We start from the raw sequence: 25,776 nt of genomic DNA, 5'->3' as shown, positions 1-25,776 counted from the left end.
CAATTGTAGATTTTGTGGTAAAAATGTGTTGAAATTTTCACTTATGAAAAGAGATCTGTGCCATTTTTTCTGGCTAATAAATTATTCAAAATGGCAATGCTATTATCACTGCAACTGTTTTAATACCACTGGGATAGGACTGACAATAAATGTTGGAGAGGGAATATTCACTTCTATTATTCACTTTTAAAATCATCAGATTTACAGCTTGGAGTCCCATGTTAGTCGTTATCAAGAGAAAGGCACCAAATTAGGCGTGATCATAATAAATATTCTTGCATTTTATCGTTATTACTTCACACTTTGGTTTGGAATAGACTGTATATTCCCAATAAACTTGAAGAAAACAATCACAATTGTAAATAAAAAAGTTATAAGTTAGTTGGACTTAATTCTTCTGAATTGCGATCGATGCAGATATTTTATTGAAGAAATAATAAAGAAAAGCTTCAATCTTTAGATGAAATGTCGTATAACACTGCAATCCTGCGTGTTTGCACGAAAGTTGTGGATCAAAATTAGTCCTGTTTCCGGAATCCATACAATTCATCCAACAATCTTAATTAAATCGAAAAATACTAGAGGGAGTTCGCGTATTTATGGTTTAAGCTTACCAAGATTTTGCCTTCTTTGGCTCAGTGATATAAAGCAAAGGTGATGTATTACTGTGATCACGATATCACTTTACTGCTTTGGCTAATTTCCTGATTAGTGATGTAATTATAGAACCTTAAAAAGAAAAGTAAAAAGTATCAGAAGATCAATATAAAGAAAAATGATATGTTTAATATGATTATATTTGCGGCAACAACTTTTATGAATTACAGGTATTAATTACAGGTATTAAACCTGACTGATGTTCCTCTGTGATACACTACACCATCATCAATAACATGAATTTAAGACGATATATTTTCTCATTCCGTGAGAGGATTATTAAAGTTATCTAATATGCCAGAGATAGATTGTGCCATGCTGATATGTGTTTGTCCTTTGTTCTTTGTATGTTCTGGCGTGACCCGAGACATTTGAAGTTAAGACTGGAATTGGACTCCAATAAGGAAGCTATCAATCTTTTTCACTACATGAAGAAGTAATTGCTACTAATTAAAATTCAGGAAATGTTTAAATTAAGTAATTCCTTTATTCTCTGACTTGTAAAAATATATTCAAATGAGTGGATTTTTTCGAGTTCATCCAATTAATGCTCTGAAACGTGTGAGGTAGTCATCAAGACTGCCAGACTCATGGACTAACTAAGTTAATTTCAACAAGTCAATGCAGATGCAGGCATGCTCACTCTTATACTTTTTGCATTCCTATATTATAAATTGGTAGATAATAAGACTATTTTTGAAGCAAGTGTGTAGAGTATCTATACTTTAAACCATTCTGTTTGATGTTAATCTGATATACGTTGCAAGGTTTTCTGATTACTTAGTATATATTTCGTTTGTCTTTGAGAATTAGGCTGTCTTTCTCTGGTTCTTCATGGAGATAAACGGTATACAAAGGCTAGTATGAACAATGTGCTGATATAGATAAAAAAAAAACAAGGATCAGACACTATTTACCACTGACCAGGATACTTTCAAACTTTGCTGTTAAGAATTCTTCTACATGCAAAGTTACTGAGACGCACAATTTTGAAAATAATAAAGACATCATTACTATCAGCAATGAAGAGTATGCACAAAGAATGTCTATATGTATCAAGTCGAAAATGTGAAGGGTGGGTCGATATTTTCCATAATTTCCTGCGATTCTTTTGGTCTACATTTTAAAAATTTAATTTCGCGTTTGTTATAGAAAGATTCGCATAGTGCATTTTTTTTCACTATCAAAAATAGAATGCAAAACATCTATGTTTGTACATATAGTAAATATTAAGCCAACTTCGGAACGTCCGCCCAGCCTGCATTTCGCTGCTGAAATTTGTTCTTCTTGTTGACAACTGAGGCATTGATACTATCTATTAAACCAGGAGACGACAACAATTCTAATTACTAGCCTAATTTACTAATGCCGTAAGGTTAGTGTAATTAATTTCAATCAAAGCTATGTCCGATACAGAAAGATTTATAAAAGATGCATGGCCTTCTTCAGCGTATTTATTGATTCAACTCGACATGTTTTCCTCTCTTAGTTTTAAGTTTAACCATTGACCTCAATGTTACAATATTGTATTCAAACTGCTCTCCGTTAGTCCTTGCTCAAAGACATAATTCTTTACCAAATATAACAAAAAACCTTAAGTCATACAGTCGTATATACTGTGGTGAAACGTCTTTGAACAATCCATCGATCTTAGTGGATTTTTGACACGAACATAAGTCGATGATGGGACTACATGTTTTCCCCTTGTAGCTTTAAGACGTCAAGTCGTTAACAATACTGGCTCGCTGCATGAATTATGTATTTCAATAGAGATTTCTACCCTAAAAGATCGATCTTACTTCACGAACTGACTTTTTTAAATCCCTAGTGTATTGTCAAAGCTTCCTTAATGAAATAAGTGATTGACAAAGAATCTCTGGAGCAGGAATAAAATTCACACTTCATATTGAGTTCTTTATTTGAGCAACAATTACATACGATTTACTTCTTTTCTGTTTTCGAGGAAATTAAAAACAAATCGTATATTTCTATACGTGATATAAATAAAAGAAATTCAATTTCTCCTGATTAAGATGAATTTCTACTGGTTGTTTATCAGACATGCAACAATGTATATACATTTTTCAACTTGTTATCATCGTTTTTTATTCTAAAATCCTTTTAAATAAAACAAATTATAAAATCTATTTTTAAAGACTAAATAAAAAAATACACGTCTTTTAAAACTGATAACTTTATTCTTGTGATGCAGTTTATGGTAAAGAGTTCGCTTATCTATCCGTTTTCAGCATGAGACATGATGCTTGGGCTGGTATCCTCATAATATAGAATGAAATTCAAAACAGTGTGGCTGTGGCCATTGATTGACACATTAAATTCATCCATTGACTGGGACAATTTACGTGAACGTTTGTCTGTAACGACTTCTGTTCACGACGTACCTACGATAGACATTTAAACTGTGGGGTCACCAAAGATTTCTTAACGCCTTTAATTATAAGATAATTCGACAAATCAATCAGGAATAACCTTTATGTTTTGATTTATATAATTGATATAAATCAAAACATCGTGTTATTTCTCATTAATTTTTCGAATTACTTTATTAAGGTGTTGAGAACCTTTGGTGACCCCATAGTTTAAGTGTCTTTAAAAAGTACATAGTGAGCAGTGGTCTTTACATACAAACGTTCACCTAAATTGTCCCAGTCAATGAATGAATTTAATGAGTCAAGCAATGGCCACAGCCACACTGTTTTGAATTTCATTCTAAATATGTATTTAAAAAAAAAGAGCAGCACGTAATATCAGAAAATTGAATTAAGAAGTTTTAAATCACGCGTACTTCTACAGGACGGTTTCCAGTAGTTCAAATTGTGTGAACCTTTCCTCGATTATTGTCCGTATAAATTAGATAATAATGTGAATCGGACTAATAAATTGGAAAATAATTAAATTTCAGTACGATATTTATACTAGTCTCTGTTTCGGTCATTATATGCTAGATAATTGTAAGAATGTCCTTATTTGTCGGTAATTTGTCTTTTCAGAAGTTATGGCGTGTTTTAACGGTTGTAATGTCACTTTTAAGTAATTCATTTACCAAAGAAAGTTGTAAATTAATAAAACTGTTTAAATTTTTACTCCATGTTTCATAAATTTCTTAGAAAACAAATAAACTTGCCGTTACCACAATTAAGGAAATCAATTTAACCAAGGCGGTATTGTTGACTGAATGCGGAGAAGAATAGATTACAATTGTTGATGGGACATGATGTAATGAAAGAGTACAAAAGCCTAGGACAGATGAGCTCCTAAGTCAATGTTGATCTTCGCACCATACTTGGCTCTCTCATAACTCATGTCATTCACTGCGGATTGATTTTCGTATTTTAATGGTTATCCTATTCAATGTTTAAGTGTTTTTAGTTTACAGTGTTAATGGTTTAGATTTTTAACTATGATCGTAAATTGGCCCCGCAGATCAAACTGAAAACAGAATATTTGACAAATTGTTATTCGAGTTGTATTGACTTAAATGAATAATGACATTGCTGTCAAAACATTGCAATAGGCTTTGTTCTCTAACTCGTTTGGGACTAATTTAGCAACAACCTCAATGAACACATATTTTTTAACGATTTTTTGTATAAACTTTAAAATTAAGTGGTCTAAAAATATAGTTCACGATGTGTTTGTTTAACTCCGCAATTTGAAACAAACTTGTGTACTCGAATTGAAGTTGAAGTTCAAAAAGAAAAATATAATGATAGGAATTGTAAGGTGTTGTAAGTTTTCCAACGAGTGAACTCTCCAATCGAGACCATATCACGTAGACGTTTGAAACAATATAGCATTTGTTCACACCTGTCCTAAGTCAGGAACCTGAAATTCAATGTTTTTTAGTTTGTTGATGTGGTTCATAAGTGTTATTTGTTTCGTTTTTATATATATATTAGAAAGTTGGTTTTCGTGTATGAATGGTTTTATACTAGTCGTTTTTGGGGCCCTTTATAGCTTGCTGTTAGGTATGATCCAGGGTCCATATTGCAGACCGTACTATGACAGTCTATAATGGTTTACTTTTACAAATGATGACTTGGAATGAGAGCTATCTCATGGGCACTCATACCACTTCTTCTTATATCTATAGAATAATACTCATATATTTTCTATCTGCAAATGCAAGAATACATTTTAATGAATTTAGGAGATTTGTTTAGGCAACCACTCCAGTGTATAGTGCTTTCTTTCAGGTTATATGATTGCTTTGATTTATAACAGAACTAAGTTGAAACGTTATTATGAAGTCTCTTATCAGTGTATTGTGCATTGAATATCGTTTTATGATACCTGATTTCTGATGAATATGTGTTACTATGCAAACAAACACTGAGTTTTAAAGTAAAGTGTCAACTGAATAAAAAAAAATTATACTATTTATCTGTAAATGGCGGAAATGAAATGTTTATTTTTAGCGCAAATGAAATATGGTTTCTGGCCCAAATGACAGTTTTTTTACGCAAATAAAATGCTAACTGGAGCAAAAGCAAAGCACCGATTTAAGATATGGTATATAAGTGTAGAAATGATTTAAATTGCTCAAGTTAAATAATTTAATCCATAAAGCTGACACAGAGTTCAGCCTGAACAGTTCCCTTTTCAACAACCAGGTTTTTTTTTAAATAGCTTTGATGAAATTGACTTTGCATAAGTAAATTGCTTTTTTTTTGTTTCTTCTGTTCACATAAGCAGATAAGCAGTTTGGATACGATGCTTAAAAATTACATTATAACAGTAAACTCAATCTGTTTGGAAAATATTCTTTGCACAAAAAAATAAATATATATAGAAAGTGGCCTTTGAACCAGCGAGTAAAGAGATGCGCTTACGAATTAGCGAATATGGTAGAAGCAAAGACATTTTTACATTCAACTGCCACTTTTACCTTTTTCGGTGTACCTCCTGGCCCCTTTAAAATCCCGAATCAGCCTTTGAACATCGATGTTATTTAACTGTCCCAACAATTTTTAAGATATCCATAGACATTATACTTTTCTGAACTTTTCCATAGGAGAAAATTGCTCTTTTATGAAATTGTCATATATGTTGTTACATCGGCACCTTGAAAAAATCCAATTCAATCCGGTGCATTCTTGGAGCCGTCTTAGACTTGCATTTAGGTTCGAGCATTGAGCAGCACTGTATTGAGGGAATCACATGCCTTAAGATAAAGAACAGTATTATAAAAGCAATGTTCATTTGCTTTTGGGTTTTTACGTCATATTCCCTTTTCTATTATAATTTGTGTACAGTTCAATCAGACAACATGATAGAATTACTGTACATTGATCTTTATCAAGGTTAGTATTTGGCATTGGCACGGCCTATTTCAAATGAAAAGAAAATCGGAACCCATTGCAAATTAACAGCACGTATAGTGAGTGGATTATCGCATTATAGTTAAAGTCTTTCTCCCCGGGATTTCAAACAGAATATCGGTATACATGTTTGGGTACACTTGTCTTTTGTTGACCACCATTTGTTGACAAATTAATGTCTTGTTCGGTTTTTATTGCTGCTGTTGGTTGTCTCATTGATATTTACCCCATATCTACGTTCAATTATTGAAAATGCAAGTGGTTGGCAAAATATCTCTATGTACCTCATTTAAAATATGTTGATAAATCCTTGCAGTTATTTAGAAAATATTTGAGAAGGTCACATGTATCTGAACTATAACAGACTATTGCCACATCACACAGTTTGTTTGTATGTCTAACCATATGTCGACTTATATGTAATTTTGTGTTAGAAAAAAGGTTTCATTTAGAAGGAGAGATTGTGTATGCTATAGGTATGCGTAGTTCATGGGTAATGTGTATAGAATTTATATGGTTTTATGATACCTTATGTGATATAGTTTTTTTTTTATTGCAGTTTGCTATATATCTAGACTAGAAATGAAAATAAGTTCCCTGATTCAATTCAGTGCAGAGAAATTTTGACTTATATAATATGTCTTCAACCTTTTTTTATAAAAGATTTTATGTCCATTCCAACTAAAATGGTTTTATTAAAACTGATTACTGCTATCACAGATGACATGCTAGTTGCCCTATAGATATTTATGAATAACTGTAGAAAAATCGTAAATAACTGTATAATTTACGCTTAATCTATATCACATAAATTGAACATAATAACGTAAATTACTATGGATATCTCTCTTGCATTGGGAAATCGTGTGTAAAACTGAATTATTCTCCAAAAATTATAGTCTTTCGATTTTAAAAATGGAGTCAATTTGTGATGAGGTGAATGAATGGAATTAAAGTTCAATGAACACGAACAAAAAGCTTTACTACCGGTCTGTATTGAAAATTTTGTCGATATTTTTAAAAACCTAAATTTACATTTTAATCTTAACGTTACCTAGAGAAAGCAAGCCCGCCAAAATGTGAGTGGAGTATGTTTGTCAAATGCGTTTGTTTACAACTAAGAGAAGAAATTTGATACATTCGTGTTGATCTTGATTTCATGCTCTGCATGTGTCTGGGAACTTTCTTATCATCAAATTGTATGTGAACTTTCTTTATTTATCAAAATCTTTCTACGTATAAATTATAACAGTGTATTTTTATTCAAATAAATGGATTTTTAAAATGGATTATAACATTTTCTTTAAGTTTGAACAAGTACTTGTGGTGAAGGGTTCTTAAAGAATTGAGATCAAATACCATCATCAAAAACACATGGATCCTACAGAACTAACGGAAGTAAGTACTTTTCTACTAAAGTCAACAACTTACATGACTTACTAACATCAATCTCTCAGTAACTACAGTTTCAATTTGAGATTGTATGGCAAATTTAGCAACGTGGCTCAAGAAAATCCGAAAGTAATTGAATTAAAAGCATGTTAAATCCTGATCTGTTCCCTCAAGTCTGTTCCATTTGTACATGTAGACGTGTAAATAACCACTTCCCCCCAAAATTATACACTGTTGTTTATTTTTAAAATCAGAAAAAGGACACTATCGGATAGTGAAGTTACATAAGTCTCCCTTTGTTATGTATTCGCTTTTTCTTCGTCGAAATAACAAGGGCGTTTATACTAATCATTGTAAATTACTTTTCAATGAAAATTTAAACACTTTCTCTCCTTTGAAACCGCAAAATTGACATCATCAAGTTTGCTTGGGGATATTTTCTCTAGGAATACATTTTTTTGTGTATTGTCATATTCAACACCAAAAGAGATCAAACTTACTAAGAAACTAAAGGGAACATCTTAATCTGAAAGGAGTACAAGTCAAAATCCCAAATTATAAAACTACTTGAGATGGGTGATGTAACAACATCCTACAGAAACTGGTTCATACAGTTTGAGCGTCATCATTTTAACATCCGCCACATGTGAATATTTCAAATGTCATTCAATTATTGAAACAGGCTTGGACAATTTGTCCGATTTGAAACAAAATTATGTATGATAGTGTTAAATGATCGGAAAGAATAACAATAAGTATTTAATCTGTGTTTGGATATAGAGATTATATAAGTTATTATAACCTGGTCAGTCAAAAGTGGTCAGTTCTATCTAAACCATGTAAATCCCCCAGGCAATATAAGTATTTGGAGGGGAAATTGATTGAGATTGTTTACCATCAAATGGGAGAATTTATTTTGAAATCAGTGTTCTTTGTGAAATAATTGTAAAAATGAAACGGAAATATGATGTTCGAAAACATGGGATTGCTTTGCACAAAGTGGTGAGTTTTCTTTTCCTTAATTCTTTACATATGACATAATATAAATTGCACATTTTTAACATGACGTCTATTTTTTGAATATCTATGGCGTAGAAGTATGCAATGTGGTTTTCTCTGCGTAAGGAAATGATCATTGATCTTTGACTTTTTTTAGGAAATATTTTAAAAACTTATAATTTATTCTGAAGTGATTTGAAGAAACTTGATGGTCTATGATGTTTACATAAACATTATGAAATGTACATAGTTCAGAGCGCTACAGGCGGTAATACAACTTATACAAACAGTTCCAGGCAAAGTGATTATATCTTGTGTGTAGAGGGACTGTTTCATTATGAAAATTAAATAATGAATTTGTAATGTGATATTCTATGACTTCATATTGTGGCAGTTGAAAGGAAACATTCTTATGGAAGGAAGGAATGTGACATTCAAACGTTGGTTTTTGTTGCATCAGTCCAAATGAAAATGCAAGGACGCCCTGCCGAAATGATTTTAAAAACATGTGTTAAATACGACAACTAGGAAGAGATGAATAAACCTAAATCCTCTCCACTTGATATTGTATTATTTTCACATGATTTTACGAGTAGTTAACTCGGAAGCATGTTAAGTTTCTGGTAATTTGAGATTAATGAAAACGAACCTTTAGTTATTCTGTTTTTTAAAGACAGACCTTTTTCATCATATTCATTTATTCAAATTTCTGCTTTGTTCTTCATTTCATTAAACGTATTCTGTATTAAACTGGAAATGAATACATGATAAAATCAATAATAATTTACCCTGGACAAACGTGTCATTATAGTCCTATCTGATAATAGACCTATAAATGAACAACTTATTAAATACAGAGTGATTATAAAAATCTGTGATCATATTATACAGATGATAATTCTCAAAATTGGTAAAGAATGCAATAATTGTAAAAGTAATTTGTTGTAGAGTTACGCCTTTTAGAGATAACGACTTGGAACAAATTTAATTTTAACATGTTCACGTTAAATAATCAAAAATATCGTTCCTCGTCTATCAATTTTGTTGATTTTTTTCATAAAGACATTGAATTTAATTTCCAGCTTGTTCGATTGCATTGCAACAAAACGTGAGAATAATATTTAATTTGACAAGAAATGTCGTTGTCTCAATCTATATATTTACATTTAGCCAAAGCTTTCACGAGGCCAAAACCTTGGTTGACATTTTGCAAATGAAATTTTGCCAAATAATCAATCAAATTTTCGTTTCCATACACTTGATAAGCAGCGATCCGCTATACAATTACACGATGTGACTGCTTAAGCGAACAAGGTTCAGAGAAGATTGCTCAAACATAGCTTACTGAAGAAATGAACATAACGGACCTAAATGGAACTTCATTAACTAAAATGAAACTGGCGAAAGATCGTTGATGACCAAGTCTTTGTATTTGGGTTAGTCATGTCAGCTGTTACGAGTAGCTTGTCAACTAAATAGATGCGTTATTAACAATTTATCGAATCGACTTCTACAATAAAAGACGAGTTAAGTGTTACTAAAAAGCTACATTTAATGTTCTCTCTATTATTTGATTACGACTAAATCATTTCCATCGCAAAAACTGTGTAGATTTTAATAATCTCATGAAGTTGTTACAATTAGTAAAATACGATGAGTAGACGATTTCCATCTCGAAATCGGTTAATACCTTTAAAGTACAAATATATAATATATGATCTTCATTGGGATGAAATATTTGTTTCTGTCTTTGCTAAGGAAGCATTAATGCCATGATGCCCGTTGTTAACATATGTAGTTATGTAACACATTTTGGGGATAATAAGAAATTATGTTATAAATGCATTTTGAGGATAATTGATCAGTTAAGCGGTTAACTTAAACAACACTATATTGCTTATCTTCCTATTTATAACGTATCCTGGATGATAACCCATGTTTGAAATTTAGTTGCGGTACCTGGGTAAAAGTTGTTCCAAAGTATGATTAGTCCAAGGTGGTTGTATGACCTCTCTGGGTTAATCATACCAGCAGGTGCACGAGGTGGAGATTCCAACTAAATTTATCGGAAGTAGTACAGAAAAGCGACAAATTTAATCTGATATCCCTGGATACTCAGATGGTAATCTTTGTGGTTGTATTGTATTGATGGATGGGATGGGTGATAACGTGATAAATTCTGCACCAATTTGATTGATCGACTGTAGTCCATCGCACTTGTGTAACAAGATTTCGATTGAAAATTCTAGATTGAAAATTTCATAAGCATATGTTTTATTAACTTCAAATGAAATAGTAAAAAAAGGTTAAACACTTTCTGCAGAAAATCAATAAAAAGTTGTATGCAAAAACAATAATAAGAATGTAATTTGACGAAATGCGCTTTTTGAGACATTTAATGAATAGTCTCTTAATTATCGTTTTTTGAAATCACTGTTTTTTATTAGCAAGAGTCATCATATTGACAAATTGAGACACAATTGACAAGGGTTAACAGATGGCTTTATGTATTTTAGTATGTTTACTAATGTATAAACCTCTTCACTACTTCCGTTCTGAGCTATTACCCAGCAAACTGTAAGTGCTCGTTTAACGATTTCGTTCTAACCACTGTCTAGAATGCTGTTTTTACTGCTCCAGTTAATATAAATACATCCATCTATTTTGTAATTTTGTAATATACGTGTTATGCAAACTGTTTTCATTCTAATTACAGAGAACTTGTCTAATTTTTTTATAGCAGAAATGTAAAAATTGTCACGCCAAAAAATGTAATAGAAAACAAGTTTAAAACATCATTTCGTGAAAAAAGGACAATTTATACAGAAATACGAAGACATATATAGCAATGGCTTAACCAATATTCAAAGCGCTTTGGTAGGAAACACCACGCACATTCAGAGTTAAAATATGGATTGATTGATTGGTGACATATAAACGTCCAGTGACAAATGTCACTGCTATGCATATTCAGGATGAGTCTAAACTTTAACAACAATTCAGTCGGTAATGTACAAACTCACAATTTGAAAGTCAACAGAAAGACATATATCTCGGGTTAAACACATTCATATGACTCCAAACCGACCAGTTTTTGCTTTGTCTTCTAATGCCACATCCTTAGCGGAGAAGCAGCATGTGCCAATTTTAGAGTGTTTTAAGCAAACCTTTGACAGAACCTACGAACTCCTGCACTTGAACGGTATGAAGAGAACACCTAGACGGTTTCAAAAATCGGAATGTATGCAATCATGTGGAAAATATATGTAAAATAACATCGAAAGAATAGCCATTACAATCGAATTTAAGTTTTTAGTTTAGGACAAAGAAAATTAGCTTTGCAAAGTATTGAATCACTTATAGGCTGAGAGGCTTACAGCTCACCAGGAGTGCTATCGACACGTTAAGGACAAAAAGAGCCAAGATGATCAACTAAGCCAAGCTTTGTCTATATTTTTCTTAAGAACTACTAAAAATAATGCATCATCAGAGAATGCATGATATAAAAAAAATTATTCGAAAAGCATTAACCTCTAGGAAAGGAAGATTGGTACTCTAGAGGACAAATAGTCACGAAATTAACGAAGATTTGAAAAAATGTATCCGGACTTAGCCACACCTAGTTAAAACACGTTATTTTAATTATTTTATCCAGATCCTTAAAACGAATTTGAAATCCGTTTCCTGCGATCACGTCAGGATTTGTAACACTGCTGAAATTCTGTCGCTCCATTTCACATTACAGGCAGATTTGAAATAAGATTAACTAGGTCTTAAATAAAGTTTCCGCAGAAAACGTCTTTCCATGAAAAGACATTTAAACAATTGTCATGCGAACATATTTCGTTTGCTTAAGAAAAATATCTTTGTATTGATGTTGACAAGGTTTTTCCATTAAATTTAATTCTGGTGACTACGACTACTGAACCTCGTACCAAATCCCTTCTAAGTATTTCCGGTAAATGTTCGGTATCATAGTAACACATCGACAGGCTTTGTGATTGACATTTAATCCTCTTAGTGAAGGAAAACATGAAGTTTTCTGTAAACAAAAAAAAAAAATCTTATTCAGTCAGATTGATACAAATAATATTTTTGTATTATTTAATAAATCGCGTTTTCCAAATGACCTGAGTAACTAGATTTTAGATTATGAAAGAAACCTGCGACATTTCATCACACAGGTACAATTATGTTAGTTACAGGTAATAGCGGAAATCATTTGTATTTCATTGTCATCTTAAATTGCAAAGGTGTGCACTTAAGGTGGGGCTTACACATTATAAAATCATTTACAAAATACTTTGAATACCTGTGTGCAAATATGAACTTTTGAATCCTATAGGCAGTGTGAGTTTTTTCGTTTTCAATACGAAAATTTAATATCAATAAATATTTTGTGTATTAAAATCTTATTTCACTGTTGTACTTAATCTTGAATTATACCATATCCGAGGAGGCTGTACATAGGTCACACCATCCTGTGCGTGATCAACGTTAATTGGTCATATGTTAAGAGGCCAAATCATAGTGTAATTGCTTAATCATTTATGAAGACACATCCGTTTCTATTTTCAGCCATTAAAGAAATCTTTATCTAACAGTGCAGACAACAGCATAAACCACCATAAAAAGCAACGACTTTATATGGACAGTTCTACACACAGGGCAATACCAAGAAAAAGAAACAGGAGAAACAACTCTAACTCTGATCGATGTGTTAATCAACTTGTTGGACTTTTACATTGTTATAATGTTTTCCTTCTTGTAAGTCTTTTTCGTTGTATTCACTTGTAGTGACATGTTTAGGGGGCGTAGATGGTATACCCTTCCCTTTTATCGCAAACAAAAATATTGTTTTCACGATATAAGTAAATTTCTAGTATCATATTGTCCCACTTTTTCCTGACTCCATCCGCATGGCGTTATATATATATATATATAATCCAGGATAACGCCCCCTCCTTTATAATCCTGGATCCGTCCCTGACTTGCCACACCTTATATGTATGCTTCAATGCCTTACAATAACGTTAACTGTCCCCTTTTATAACCTATACGTTGTGAATTTATGATCAAGCGGTTCTTATAGTCAGATTTTGATTTGTTTGTCTTAAGTGAATAATTACGATTTTTGTTGATTATCATTGTTGCAGTTACTATACATATCTTAAATTAGATATTTTTCGAGAATCTTGGTAAAATGTTTAATCTTTTATATTTTAAAGAATAGTCATTGAAATGACATTTAACGTAATTTAACGTTGATGTTGATTTTTTTTTATTTCACGGAGATTTAGTCAGTTTGATTGTAATTGTATTTACTTCAGACAGTGACGAACTTCAGTGGTCTTGATCCATTTAACTTTTGAAATAGGAATCAATTTTATGTCTTCTTAGAAAAAGTTTAAAGTATAAACAAGAGTTAAATTTTCTAGTCAATTCTTCAATACAATTACTGCTAGCAAAACACTACAGTAAGCACAGATACAAATAATGGGCGAGACATATTCATTTATAAATGTTTAGTATTGAGATTTATTTCTTATGAGAACGCAGAAGAGCAGAAATGAATGCAATACTAGTATATCTTTATCATCTACAGAAACTTTGAGGTCTGAAGTTTTCCATGAACTGGCTAATTTCCGTTGTGCGTGGTCTCTTTTAAAAAGTTCAATTGCTTTAATTATTTTAGTGGTTTGTTGATCTTTGCAGGTAATATAAGTAATAACTCAAGCATATTTTCATACAGAATCAGCGGAAGTCTGGAAGGGACATTGATCTCATTGTATGGTACTTTTTGATCAACATTAAATTTTCATGTTCATGTTGTATCTTCAGTTAGTATGAGTAATAGACGACCTATATTTCATTTGAACTGTAAAATCATTCCTGGCTGAAAAAAAGTTCACCTCACCATAACCTCATGTTATCATCATTTAATTTTCATGATTTTGGTCAGTTTTACAATGATTATGATTTTGGTCAGTTTTACAATGATTATGATTTTGGTCAGTTTTACAATGATTATGATTTTGGTCAGTTTTACAATGATTATGATTTTTCAGTTTTACAATGATCATGATTTTAGTCAGTTTTACAATGATCATGATTTTGGTCAGTTTTACAATGATCATGATTTTGGTCAGTTTTACAATGATTACGATTTTTCAGTTTTACAGTGATCATGATTTTGGTCAGTTTTACAATGATTTTTGGTCAGTTTTACAATGATCATGATTTTGGTCAGTTTTACAATGATTATGAGTAAAAATTGAAAACAACACTTTGTAAATGTCATGCTTTTCTTCATTTACCGTCACCGTTATAACTGTTATTGTATTGGTCCGATTCATTACAATATATACATGTCTGTATGTCTGTACATGTCTGTATGTATGACAACGACATTTGACATTACATTGGCATTTGTTTAGGAAAGTTAAGTGTTTGTAATTACGGTCGGTTATCTATCGGTCATTACGAGTAATAGGTCAACTTCATTTTGTGAAGTGAAAATCATGACCTTAGTATAGGATAATTTTAACATGACCTGGACTAAATTCCAAAGTTCATTGAACAAAGTTATTTTATCGTGATGAAACCATCGTCGCTGTACTTTTGGTGAAATACACATCGATCTGCACTACAGAAACACATGACATTGACATCAATTTCATTTTTATCTTAATTTCAATATCTTCATAATTATGTGATTTTTGTAGTAAAGCTCATCTTTTGACCTACAAGAGTACATGATATACGAGTGCTAATGAGATAACTTGCAATACAATGTATAAAAAATTAATGGTCAAAGTATGGCCTTCAACTACGATCCTTGGCTCACACTTAAAAGTAAACCATAAAGGGCAAACAAAAATACTAGAGTAAAACAATTATAATAACAAAACCAAAGGTGTAATCTACATGATCTGTATAAAAAACAAAAAACCCATGTATTTCTACACCACAAAAAGTTGAAGCTAATGTGTATGCTTGTATTTTCACTAAAATCTAACCAAATCCAATTACAAAACATATATCAATTAAACTTTCTATTCAAGTATGACCTAATTGATAAAGATTTTGCGTTAATCAACGGTTTATCAGCATGTAATATACCAACGACGCATTTCGAGCGATTTATCTAACAGTTCTCATTAAATACTTGCATCTATTTGCATAATAGAAACTACATATTTCCCCAAATATAAAGACTCTCATTATAAAGTATTTGGAATAATAATTGGTCTCTGTGTAAAATACAATGAAGTGTAATTTGCTGTAATGAGTTTATTGAGCGATGGATTCTCATCGCTATGTTTAGTCACGTCCCGAGGAACTTCTTTTGAAACGAATTTACATGTCATTTCCCTCGCCAACTTCTCAGATCAGCTTATGCGAATTTCATTGCCATATCTGAAGTGCATTTGAACTTACTGGTGACATTGAAAGTGGATCTTAAATTTTTTTAACCTAGGCTCAGTGGAATAAATTTAGATACTGCTAAGTTTAAATGTTATATTTTTAAACGGAACCCAGAGTTTAGAATATAGAAAAGCTGGACAAATTTTGTCCTGAATACAAGTATCTATATATCTTTTTGTCTATCTGTTTTGAATTTTAAATTGTTTTATCGTTAAAACGGAAATTGTTAAAGCAATAAGTATTATTTTGAATCATTTAACTTTATCTAAATTCTGTGAAGAAATTGTCGAGAAATCGCAGTTTAAACAAAAAGGCATATTTTGGCCGCTTTTTGCATTCATTCTATACATTCATAAACCTATTTCACAAAATTTTACTTGACTGCATCTCTGGAAGATAAAAGCTTCACATATTATTTTCAATATCTTCCAAATTACATTTACTTTGCCTGAACTGAATTCTTTGTTCAAACTGCGTTATATAATCTTTTATAATTTAGTCTGCTCTTTAAACTTCATAGAAACGATAAAAATATAAAACTATATGTTAATGCAATATATGAATGATTAAGTAAGATGAGTTATGTCACTAAGTCCTGACACTTGAGAAGTTTCCAAAACGGGATAAAAGATAGCGGTGACTGCCATCATAATTTGATGATCTGCAAGGAAGAGATATCGGACCCTAATACTGATTAATGCATTGTCAACAGATGCCTTCGTTACCCTAACATTACAAATTTGTCTTCAAAAACACATTTTTGTTGATATATCGATATGGTGAATAATCACACATCACCTAAAATTACATTTTGTTGAATCCCCTAATATCAAGTTTGCCCATAGACATTAAATCATGTGATTTATCAAGTGGACTTTGTTCGGAGTATTGTCTATAAGGCTGTATTTCTGACAGAAAGGCATTGTATCATTGAATTTCAATTGATGAATTAATGCAATAAGCAGGAACCCTGGCAGGAGAAACAAATAGCATCTCGCAAGCAGATTGATTCACTTAAGACATTGTTATACAATCCTTCCAGTATTTGATAGGAAAATAGAGAAAATTGTATATATTTGAATACGGTAATAGAATGGAAAACCTCAGTCTGGAAGCAAACATGTCATACAGTTAACGTAAAAACAAATATTTATTTTTCAACATTGTTTCAAAACAACGTAAAATCTGAATCCAGGATTATTTTTTTTTTAAAAACACTGCAAATATCACTTTTTTTAATTATAATATTAAGTCTATAGTATAGCAGAAGATCAATCTGAAAATAATCGAGTTCTTCTCTTATTTCATAACTAAAAAAGAACAGAAACACTATAATTCTCATCCTTATTCTGTTTGCTATAAGAACTAACATAACAATACATACAAATGTGTTCAGTGCAAAAACTTGTGCAACCAATAACCATAGTTATAACATGTATAACGGAAATGACAACAAAAAAGTAAAAGATAAATAATACATGTATTATAAATGAATGTATGTGCGACTTTGCGTATAGTATTCAAATGATAAACAGAACGACATTAAAATGATAAAATTGAGAATGGAAATGGGGAATGTGTCAAAGAGACAACAGACCGAACAAAGGGCAGAAAATAGCAGAGGGTTACCAATTGGTCTTCAACACAGCGGGGAAATTCCGCACCCTGATATTTTTATACCATATTATTAATCTTCTCTTCTACAATACCATAAAGAATACACAAGGGGAGGGGGGAATGATCGTACAATCCAGACAAAACATTGACATGAAATATTAAAAAAGTAGTTTTGAATCACAGGAAATTACATGAAGACTAGCAGACATTAAAGAAATGTTATACAGCTATGGATGTACGTCAATGACATAAATAGTGTATATTAAGATTGCTCATGCTTTCTGTGATTTATGATCGAAATTTTTGGGAAAGAGGTTAGCTAAATATTACTGCTCCAACGGATCCGATGTCATAAAGGCAATATCCTCGTTAGTGCCAAGTTTACAAAAAAAGTTGGGGAAAAACTACTTCTACCAAATCTTTAGCTGAAGCGCGCCTCTAGTGCGGGATTTTCTCGCTGTATTGAAAACCCATTGGTGGCCTTCGGCTGTTTTCTGCTCTTTAGTCGTGGTTGTTGTCTTTTGACACATTCCCCAGTTTCCATTCTCAATTTTACTTAGTATAAATTGTATATATCTTTATCCTTTCAGATACTTGGAGCGGGTGTTTTAGGATTAGGAATATGGATGCTGGTCAAAGATTACAGTACAAGGGAGATAGCAGCGATCGTAGATTCTCGTCTGTTCGAGTATGTGACGTATGCGTTAGTGGCAGGTGGTGGCACTGTGGCTATTCTTGCCTTCTGTGGTTGCTGTGGTACTATGAGACAGGATAAATATGTCCTCGGATTTGTGAGTACTTACATTCGTCAATTTTATAATTGAAATTAATTCGAAACCCGACAAATTAAAGAAATGTAAAGTTTTAAAGAACCACTAGAAGTTTAAAAATAATACCTTTATCACTATAGTAATTACTAGTATATGTATGTACAAATGAACAGGAAAAAGAAGAAAATGATACATGGCCAACAGACAGCAGCGTCAGTAACTGATAATAAACTGAATGTTCTTTACATATAATTATCAACATTTTCCTTTGTCCAGATTTCAGTAATTGAACAATGTACTATCTATTTACAGTATGGAACAGTTTTATTTATGGTGCTAGGTGTGCTTGTCGGAGGCAGTGTAATTGGTATTATTTTCAGAACAAAAGTAAGTGTAATGTTCAAATAATTAGTATTGTATACATATTTGCAACTTTGTCACAAGTTTATTTCAGATCGTGAGATTTTTCTTTTTACTGATTTATTACAAAAACGAACCAACGGGTCTAGCGAAAAAGTAATAACTATTTCTTTTTTGGTGTTAGAGTAATAGTCACACGAAACTCCCTAATTCATTATTGCATAAGTATATATAATCTCAATCATTCGAAAGAAAAGATGTGGTTAGTTTTCTATATTCCATTGCGGAATTTTGTTATTGTTTTTTTCAGCAAAAAATAATTACAAAATGTAAACAAAAATCACAAAATGTAGTTTGTAAACAAGCGACGGTGATTTGTACTTTTTACCATTAAAAAAAACCATATAAACAACATTTTGACAAATAACCTCTCGTATCACCTTAAGGCATCACTATATACTTATTAATATATTTTTTTTTTTTTTTAGATAACCGAAGGAATGAAGAGAAGATTCGAGGATACTTTAGAATATAATTATAATGTTGATATAATAAAAAATTCAGAAAACAGACTTTTAACAGATGCGTGGGATGCAATGCAACGAACGGTAGGTTAATTGTCACGTTCAACATGGTCAAATTAGGAAATAAGAAAACATAGGTATTGTCGATGGAGGCAGACATTTGATAGACTGCAGTCCAAAGTACAATCGCCAATGAGTGTGTACAAATTTATTCAAAACTGCATTTAGTTGACAAAAGTAATGTTTTATGAAATGAAACATTTCCATCCGAAATTTTGTGTGTTTTGAAATTATATATATAAAAAAAGACGAAGATCCATATCAGAAAACGTGCTTTTTGTTTTTGTTAATTTTTCAAAAAGAATTTCTGCTCATGAATTACTTTCCTGGATTTCTGTGCTTGTCTGGCAAAACAACCAACCGTTGGACATCAGAGTTAACTCGAACTAAAGCTAAATGTACATTAATATTTGATTTTGTTATTCAAAATGTACTTGATCTTTGATTTTGTATTGCAGCTAGAATGTTGTGGTCCGCATGGTAATATTACATCACGCTATTCCTGGGCTTTTTACAAAGGAAGAACTGCTTGGTACTTAAAACGGCCTAGTCAAAAGAGTAAGTTTATAACTCAATATGAATGGAAATTGAATATTGGTAAACGTTGTTATAAAAGTAACAGTATAGATAAAAAGACACCTACTTGTCATACATGAAATTAAAGGTACTATATGTGTTAAAAATTAAAAAAAAAGCAGGTCCTTTCATTAAGCATCAGTTTTAACTTTAAATTTGTTTTTGTGACCTTGTTTAGCCGCGTCACAGTCACATGTGATTTGATTAAACATTTATTTATTAAGATATGAAAATGTTTGAGCAACAGGCACAGCCTATAAAAGCTCTCTCCATATAGTTACATGTGGATAAGTATCGCATTACCATTCCGGTGCACGGTTTTTTGGTCCGGTTCCTGGTGCTTAGTTTTCTATGTGATGTAATGTTGACTTGCTTGTCTTTTTGTTGTTGCTATAGCTTTGTGAATTGCTTTCCGACTTATGAATTTTGATTGTCTGCTTGTTATCCTCTGCCTTTTACAGATTTTGCGTCCATCTTTAAAGCCCGTACGTACCATGGTCTGTTCATCTCTATTTATTCTGTCTGTAGTTTCTATTATGATAATTGTTTCACTATATCTCAAATGTTTATCAGGATATATTTACACCTTTTACAATTGTTATATTGTATTCCTAAACACATTTATAATATATTATATTTTTTTTTCTCTTTCAAGTGTTTCCTTTTGTACCAGAGAGTTGTTGTCATCCAGGGTGGCCTTCCCACGACTGTCAGGGTATAAATAGTGAATATGATGGTGTTCCCGTAAAGGGACCAGACCCAAGTGTCCATGGTAATCCTGCATTATATACGAATGTAAGTTTATCACGGTATATGAAAATGTTTTCGTATTGATGAATGAAAGTTTTTAATTCGGTTTGATAATAACTAGTTACCCGGCCGTTTATATAAAATAGAATTGGTCAATAGTAATGCAATTTGTAGAATATTAAAATTAGAAAAAAGAATCAAATTCACCACTCAATATCAATACAAAAACATTTGACTATTTCATTGGGATAAATAAAGTAAACATATCAAAAATATTAACTTTTAGATTACTCAGGGACTTTCAATTCTAAAAAAAGTCCATGGATTACTAAACATTCAGTCGTGACTTTTGCAAGAAACCCAAACACTAAAAAAACATGTTAAAACATAATGAGATGTGGTTAAAATGCCAATGACACAATTTTTCACCAGAGTTCAAATAAAGTTAATGTAAGCAATTATATGCTATTAAAGTTGTTTCATTTCCGGTAAGAACATGAAGAATAACACTAATCTAATCGTTCTTTATTTGGCCTTTTTAATTTTTTTTTTATTGGAGCGTCACTGATAAGTCTTTAGTAGACGAAAAACGCGTCTGGCGTAAATACATTTTTTCAATCCTCATATCTAGGATGAGTTTGTTTACAGCATTGATAAATTGATACATACATGTCTGTTTAGTTAACACATCAATGTAAATATAACGGAAATTGATGAGACTGTCATCAAAGTGAGAGGGTTAGCACAGTACCCTATAAAACCAGGTTTAATCGACCATTTTCTACATTTGAAAATGCCTGTACCAAGTCAGGAATATGACAGTTCTTGTCCATTCGTTTTTGATGCGTTTTGTTATTTGATATTGCCATGTGATTATGGACTTTCCGAATTGATTTTCCTCTAAGTTCAGTATTTTTGTGATTTTACTTTTTATACATGCATGTTTTACTCTGATACTATTCAGATTTTATAATTCTTTAGATACATACTGATTATCAAAGATTCTTTAATTAAAACTATTAATGTTGTATTTCAGGGTTGCTATGACAAAGCTATTCAATATTTAGAAAAGCATAGTCTTTACATTGCAATAGTAGCAGGCGCAGTTCCAGTATTTCTGGTAGGTGGTTTTGTAAACGAAATAATTCCTACAGTATATCATTCTATATAACAAGAAATAAAATTGAGATGGAAATGGGGAATGTGTCAAAGAGACAACAACCTGACCAAAGAGCAAACAACAGCCGAAGGCCAAAAACGGGTCTTCAAAAGAGCGAGAAACACAATGCTGACGAGTTGTTTTATTGTTCTTTTGGTTAAGTTCTATTCTGTTCTGTTCTGTTTTGTTTTGTTTTCCAATTTCGTTTATCGTATCACAGATTAATAGATTAAAGTATACTTTAAAAAAAAACCACAATAGTAATATAAGAACTGAGATTTTTTCCATATGGTTATCAATATGAAAATAAGATATGTGTTATGTTATAGCATGATTTTTAGCAAAAAGTAAAAGCACAACAATACTGAACTCAGGGAAAAATTCAAAACGGAAGTCCCTAATCGAAAGCTCAAACACACCAAACGAATGGATAACAACTGTCATATTCCTGACTTGGTACAGGCATTTTCTAATGTAGAAAATGGTTAATTAAACCTGGTTTTATAGCTAGCTAAACTTCTTATTTGTATGACAGTCGTGTAAAACTGTATTATATTGACAACGATGTGTGAACAAAAGTAGACATAATAGGTAAAAATGTCAAAAGATAGATACAGCAGTCAACATTGTGTTATAATCATAATCACTATAAAACAATAAAATATGTTTCAAAGAAGCACAAAAAGACATATACATGACAATGTACGTTTGCAAATATGAAAGAAAAGGATGCACATATTTACCAAAGCACAATAACACAATGACGGGATGTATAAGTACAGAGCCACGTCATATGTAACAAAGAAACACAAAAATGCAAATAGATAAAGCACATTATCAAAATGAAAAACAAGAATACAAAATTTGCACTATAGAACAATAACAATAGAAATTGCAAACAATATTCATAATTGTTCTATCATACTCTTCTTGTTCCTTGATTTTTATATTCAGAAGAAATTTTAAATCAACATTCCTATGTGTCATAATAAGAAAGTACCGAGCTACATTGGTATTATTTTATTTTGTTCTTAGATAAATAAAACAATGCATTCTATATAAATGATATACACATTATAATAAATTACTCTTTTTTTTTCTATTGTAGATAGCTGGTATTGTGATATCGTTTTATCTTTGTGCCAATGTAAATCCGGAAGATGAGGATGACGACGATGACGACGATGGACAAGAGGCGGAAGTATGAAGTTATACTCATGAATAAACAACTTCCGTCCGATTTCTTAAAATCCCTCTCAAAGTGCCATATATGGAGATGCATATGATAGACACGTGAGACAAAATACCAAAGACGACGTTTCCGGTCGAAGCTACTCTATTAAACTGTTAAGTCGAGGCTAGAAATTGTTGGGAATAACCCATACCACGTGACAATCGAAGACATTCAGCCCTTTCACTGTATTGTTGCATTTCAATAAGGAAATGCCTCAATAAAACTGTTTTAACGCGTTTCCCGTTTGGCGCAAAATTGCACGCACATTTAATATAGGGCATACAAAAATGCTTGATGACCACGTCACAGCGCTTTATCCGTTTATTTAGTCCCATCTCTTTACAGAATATTTTTGCATTACTGCTAATATACACTGTGAAGAATTGTTTATTCAAAACAGATGCAATCTTTAAATTGTAATTATCCTGTATTTTTCTTTTTCTTTTAACTCAATGTGACACGTAGAACAAGTGCAGGCCGTTTTTCATTTGAAAGAAAACGTCTCAGCATCAATTAGTATAATATAAAACATTTAAATTGATAAGTATATTACAATGTGTTATCGTTTAGGAGTTATCAATATATTTCTTTTAAAATTGTCAGTATATTTTAAACTACTTGTTCCTTTATATAAAGTTACTATATTAGCAAAATTGCCATTTTAGTCAAGTGATGTATTGCTTTGCTTTTACGATATGGATATATACATGGTACCTCATGAAAGGTTGTTATTGTACATGTATTTGTGCAATGTATAGTTGGAAAGTGTGAAAAGAATTTCGATATAACTTCAGTAAATAGTTTGCTTGTAGAATGCATGATTTATGAGTTATAGATAGCTTTAGTAGATACCCAAAGACAATTCTTGCTTTCTAAATGTAGTTCGAAGATTTATACATAAAAAAAACTCTAGAGTAAAAAGTTATGCAGTTATTGATGAAGCAAACACATTATTATGCCAAATTTTCATATGTAAATAATTTCATTTATATAAATATCACCGAAAACAGTTAGTTTAGATGAATCAAAACTTTTGTGCTATTAATTTTATAGTAGCGTTTCGAATTTCACAATTTTTAGAAAAGGCTTTACTTATTTTTTTAATTATATGAAATCCATTTTAACCAATAAATTAGTCATTGTATACTAAAATATTTAAGAGTGTACTATTTATTATGATTTCTATCTAATTTTAATATTAATCTGCATTTTTCATTGCATCATTTTAGTTATAAATTCGTTTTCAAATCGAGTTTTTCATATTTGCGAGTCAAATACAACTTTAAATATCAAATATATGATAAAAATGTGTATTTCTTTTATGGTTATAGAAATTGATTTTGTAAGAAGTGAATATTATTGTTTTGAAGTGAAATATTGAAAAGCAGCATTTTTTTATTACAATTCTGTGCAATAAAAGGAGTGAATGAATGAATGGTAGAATGTATTGTATGATTGATGCTTAAAAGTGATTTGTAATTCCTATGATGATTTTTCATGTTATGTAGTATTTCACAATATGTTTTACTGCATGTATTTTGAAATCAATGTGCAATGTTTATATCTGATGGGACCAATTGCCATTTTAACACATTTTAACATTATGTTACACGATTTTGGTTTTAAATGTTTTTTATCACATCATGTCGTTGGCATCAACATTTTATGTAGAGACTGGTTCCTATATTGATTGTTTTGTTATACTGTAATACAGTATTTTTTATTATTTTACTATTCTGTGTTTTTGTAAATAATTCTACAAGAAATATTAAATATTTTGTATTAGATGAGTTATATTACGACCTCTAGCAGTGTCCAAACATAATTTGGTATGGCAGACGCTCAACTCACCAGTGTTGCTCGAATAAAAAAACTAAGAAGACCAAATCAAAGTCATAAATTGATTGAGAGAAAATGAATCCGGGTTACAAACTAAAACCGAGGGAAACACATTAACAGGTAAATATCAAACCAAATAAAAAAAATCAAAGCGCATTGAAAACTAAAAAATTCCACAAAAAGTTTCGAATTCCACAATGTTTAAAAAATGCTTAACTTATTTTTTTTTTTTTAAATCTTTTTTTTAACTTTATGAAATCTTAAGATCAAAGACTGTGAAATCGTATTGCTAGTGAATTGAAACGTATGTATTTTGTATTGGTCAACCATTCGTGATAGTTGTCGTAAAATGTCTGTAGTATCGAATTCAGTCATTTTGTCCAATTACTCGTTTGGAACAATGTTTGTGTTTGAAGCATGGTCCTGTTAAAGTAAAAAAATGTAAACATGCGCGAGTGTTACATATCAATTGAGATGGAGCAGAATGTATGTTACTACTGGGAAATGTGAAGTTGACAATTGGAAAGTTGAAATCATCACGGAAGTCAAAGATTCTAAATTGAAATCGTCCATCTGTGCCAATATCGAGAAAATATGAAGATATTAACATACTTTTAATGTAAATATTATCGTTTTAACAAGATGACGACAGGGACTTTGTACTTTAACTACTATATCAGAATTCAGAATGTTCTACGAATACACATCTGTGGAAGTCCAAGAGGTTTTAGTTTATCAGTAACAAAGAATTGTGGTGTTGATTGATATTTGAATAGATACTAGAATTTAGAAACAACGTTTCCATGTGGTTTGTAGGGATATGCATGTAATTTTGGATGTCAAGTAGAGCAATAAATTTTATATTTTTGGGGTCCAATTCTAAGAAACAACCCACACCTGTTCATGATTTCCTGTTATGTGAGTGTTGTTGCGGTTTATGTTTGGTTTCCGAGGGAAATCAATTTCCATTACGATATATCTTAATATCTTAAAAAGTAGTGTATATAAAGTAAAAACAAGCAATATGAAACAGTTCTAACTTATATCACTGGTTAGATATTTGTTCACA

The 25,776-nt window shown here is 31.3% G+C and overlaps 1 protein-coding gene across 4 annotated transcripts in view; it reads left to right on the top strand.

Annotated features, from left to right (window-relative positions):
* Positions 1-24,653, top strand: part of LOC143068334 (tetraspanin-1-like) — a 47,555-nt gene extending 22,902 nt beyond the window's left edge. For 2 of the 4 annotated variants that reach the window (XM_076242297.1, XM_076242324.1), the window contains exons 2-9: positions 12,969-13,157; positions 18,026-18,226; positions 18,518-18,592; positions 19,054-19,173; positions 19,608-19,707; positions 20,381-20,520; positions 21,512-21,595; positions 22,743-24,653. In XM_076242297.1, the coding sequence (XP_076098412.1) occupies positions 12,969-13,157; positions 18,026-18,226; positions 18,518-18,592; positions 19,054-19,173; positions 19,608-19,707; positions 20,381-20,520; positions 21,512-21,595; positions 22,743-22,841 (1,008 nt within the window). In that variant the 3' untranslated portion in view covers positions 22,842-24,653. Of the gene's footprint in view, positions 1-7,307; positions 7,398-8,042; positions 8,394-12,968; positions 13,158-18,025; positions 18,227-18,517; positions 18,593-19,053; positions 19,174-19,607; positions 19,708-20,380; positions 20,521-21,511; positions 21,596-22,742 lie in introns of those variants that run through there. The other 2 variants (XM_076242316.1, XM_076242309.1) reach the window with 2 other exon arrangements.
* The last annotated feature ends 1,123 nt before the right edge of the window (positions 24,654-25,776 follow it).

The sequence above is a fragment of the Mytilus galloprovincialis genome, chromosome 1 (assembly GCF_965363235.1).
Source record: "Mytilus galloprovincialis chromosome 1, xbMytGall1.hap1.1, whole genome shotgun sequence".
Classification (NCBI taxonomy): Eukaryota; Metazoa; Mollusca; class Bivalvia; order Mytilida; family Mytilidae; genus Mytilus; species Mytilus galloprovincialis.
This window is presented reverse-complemented; position numbering and strand designations above follow the sequence as displayed.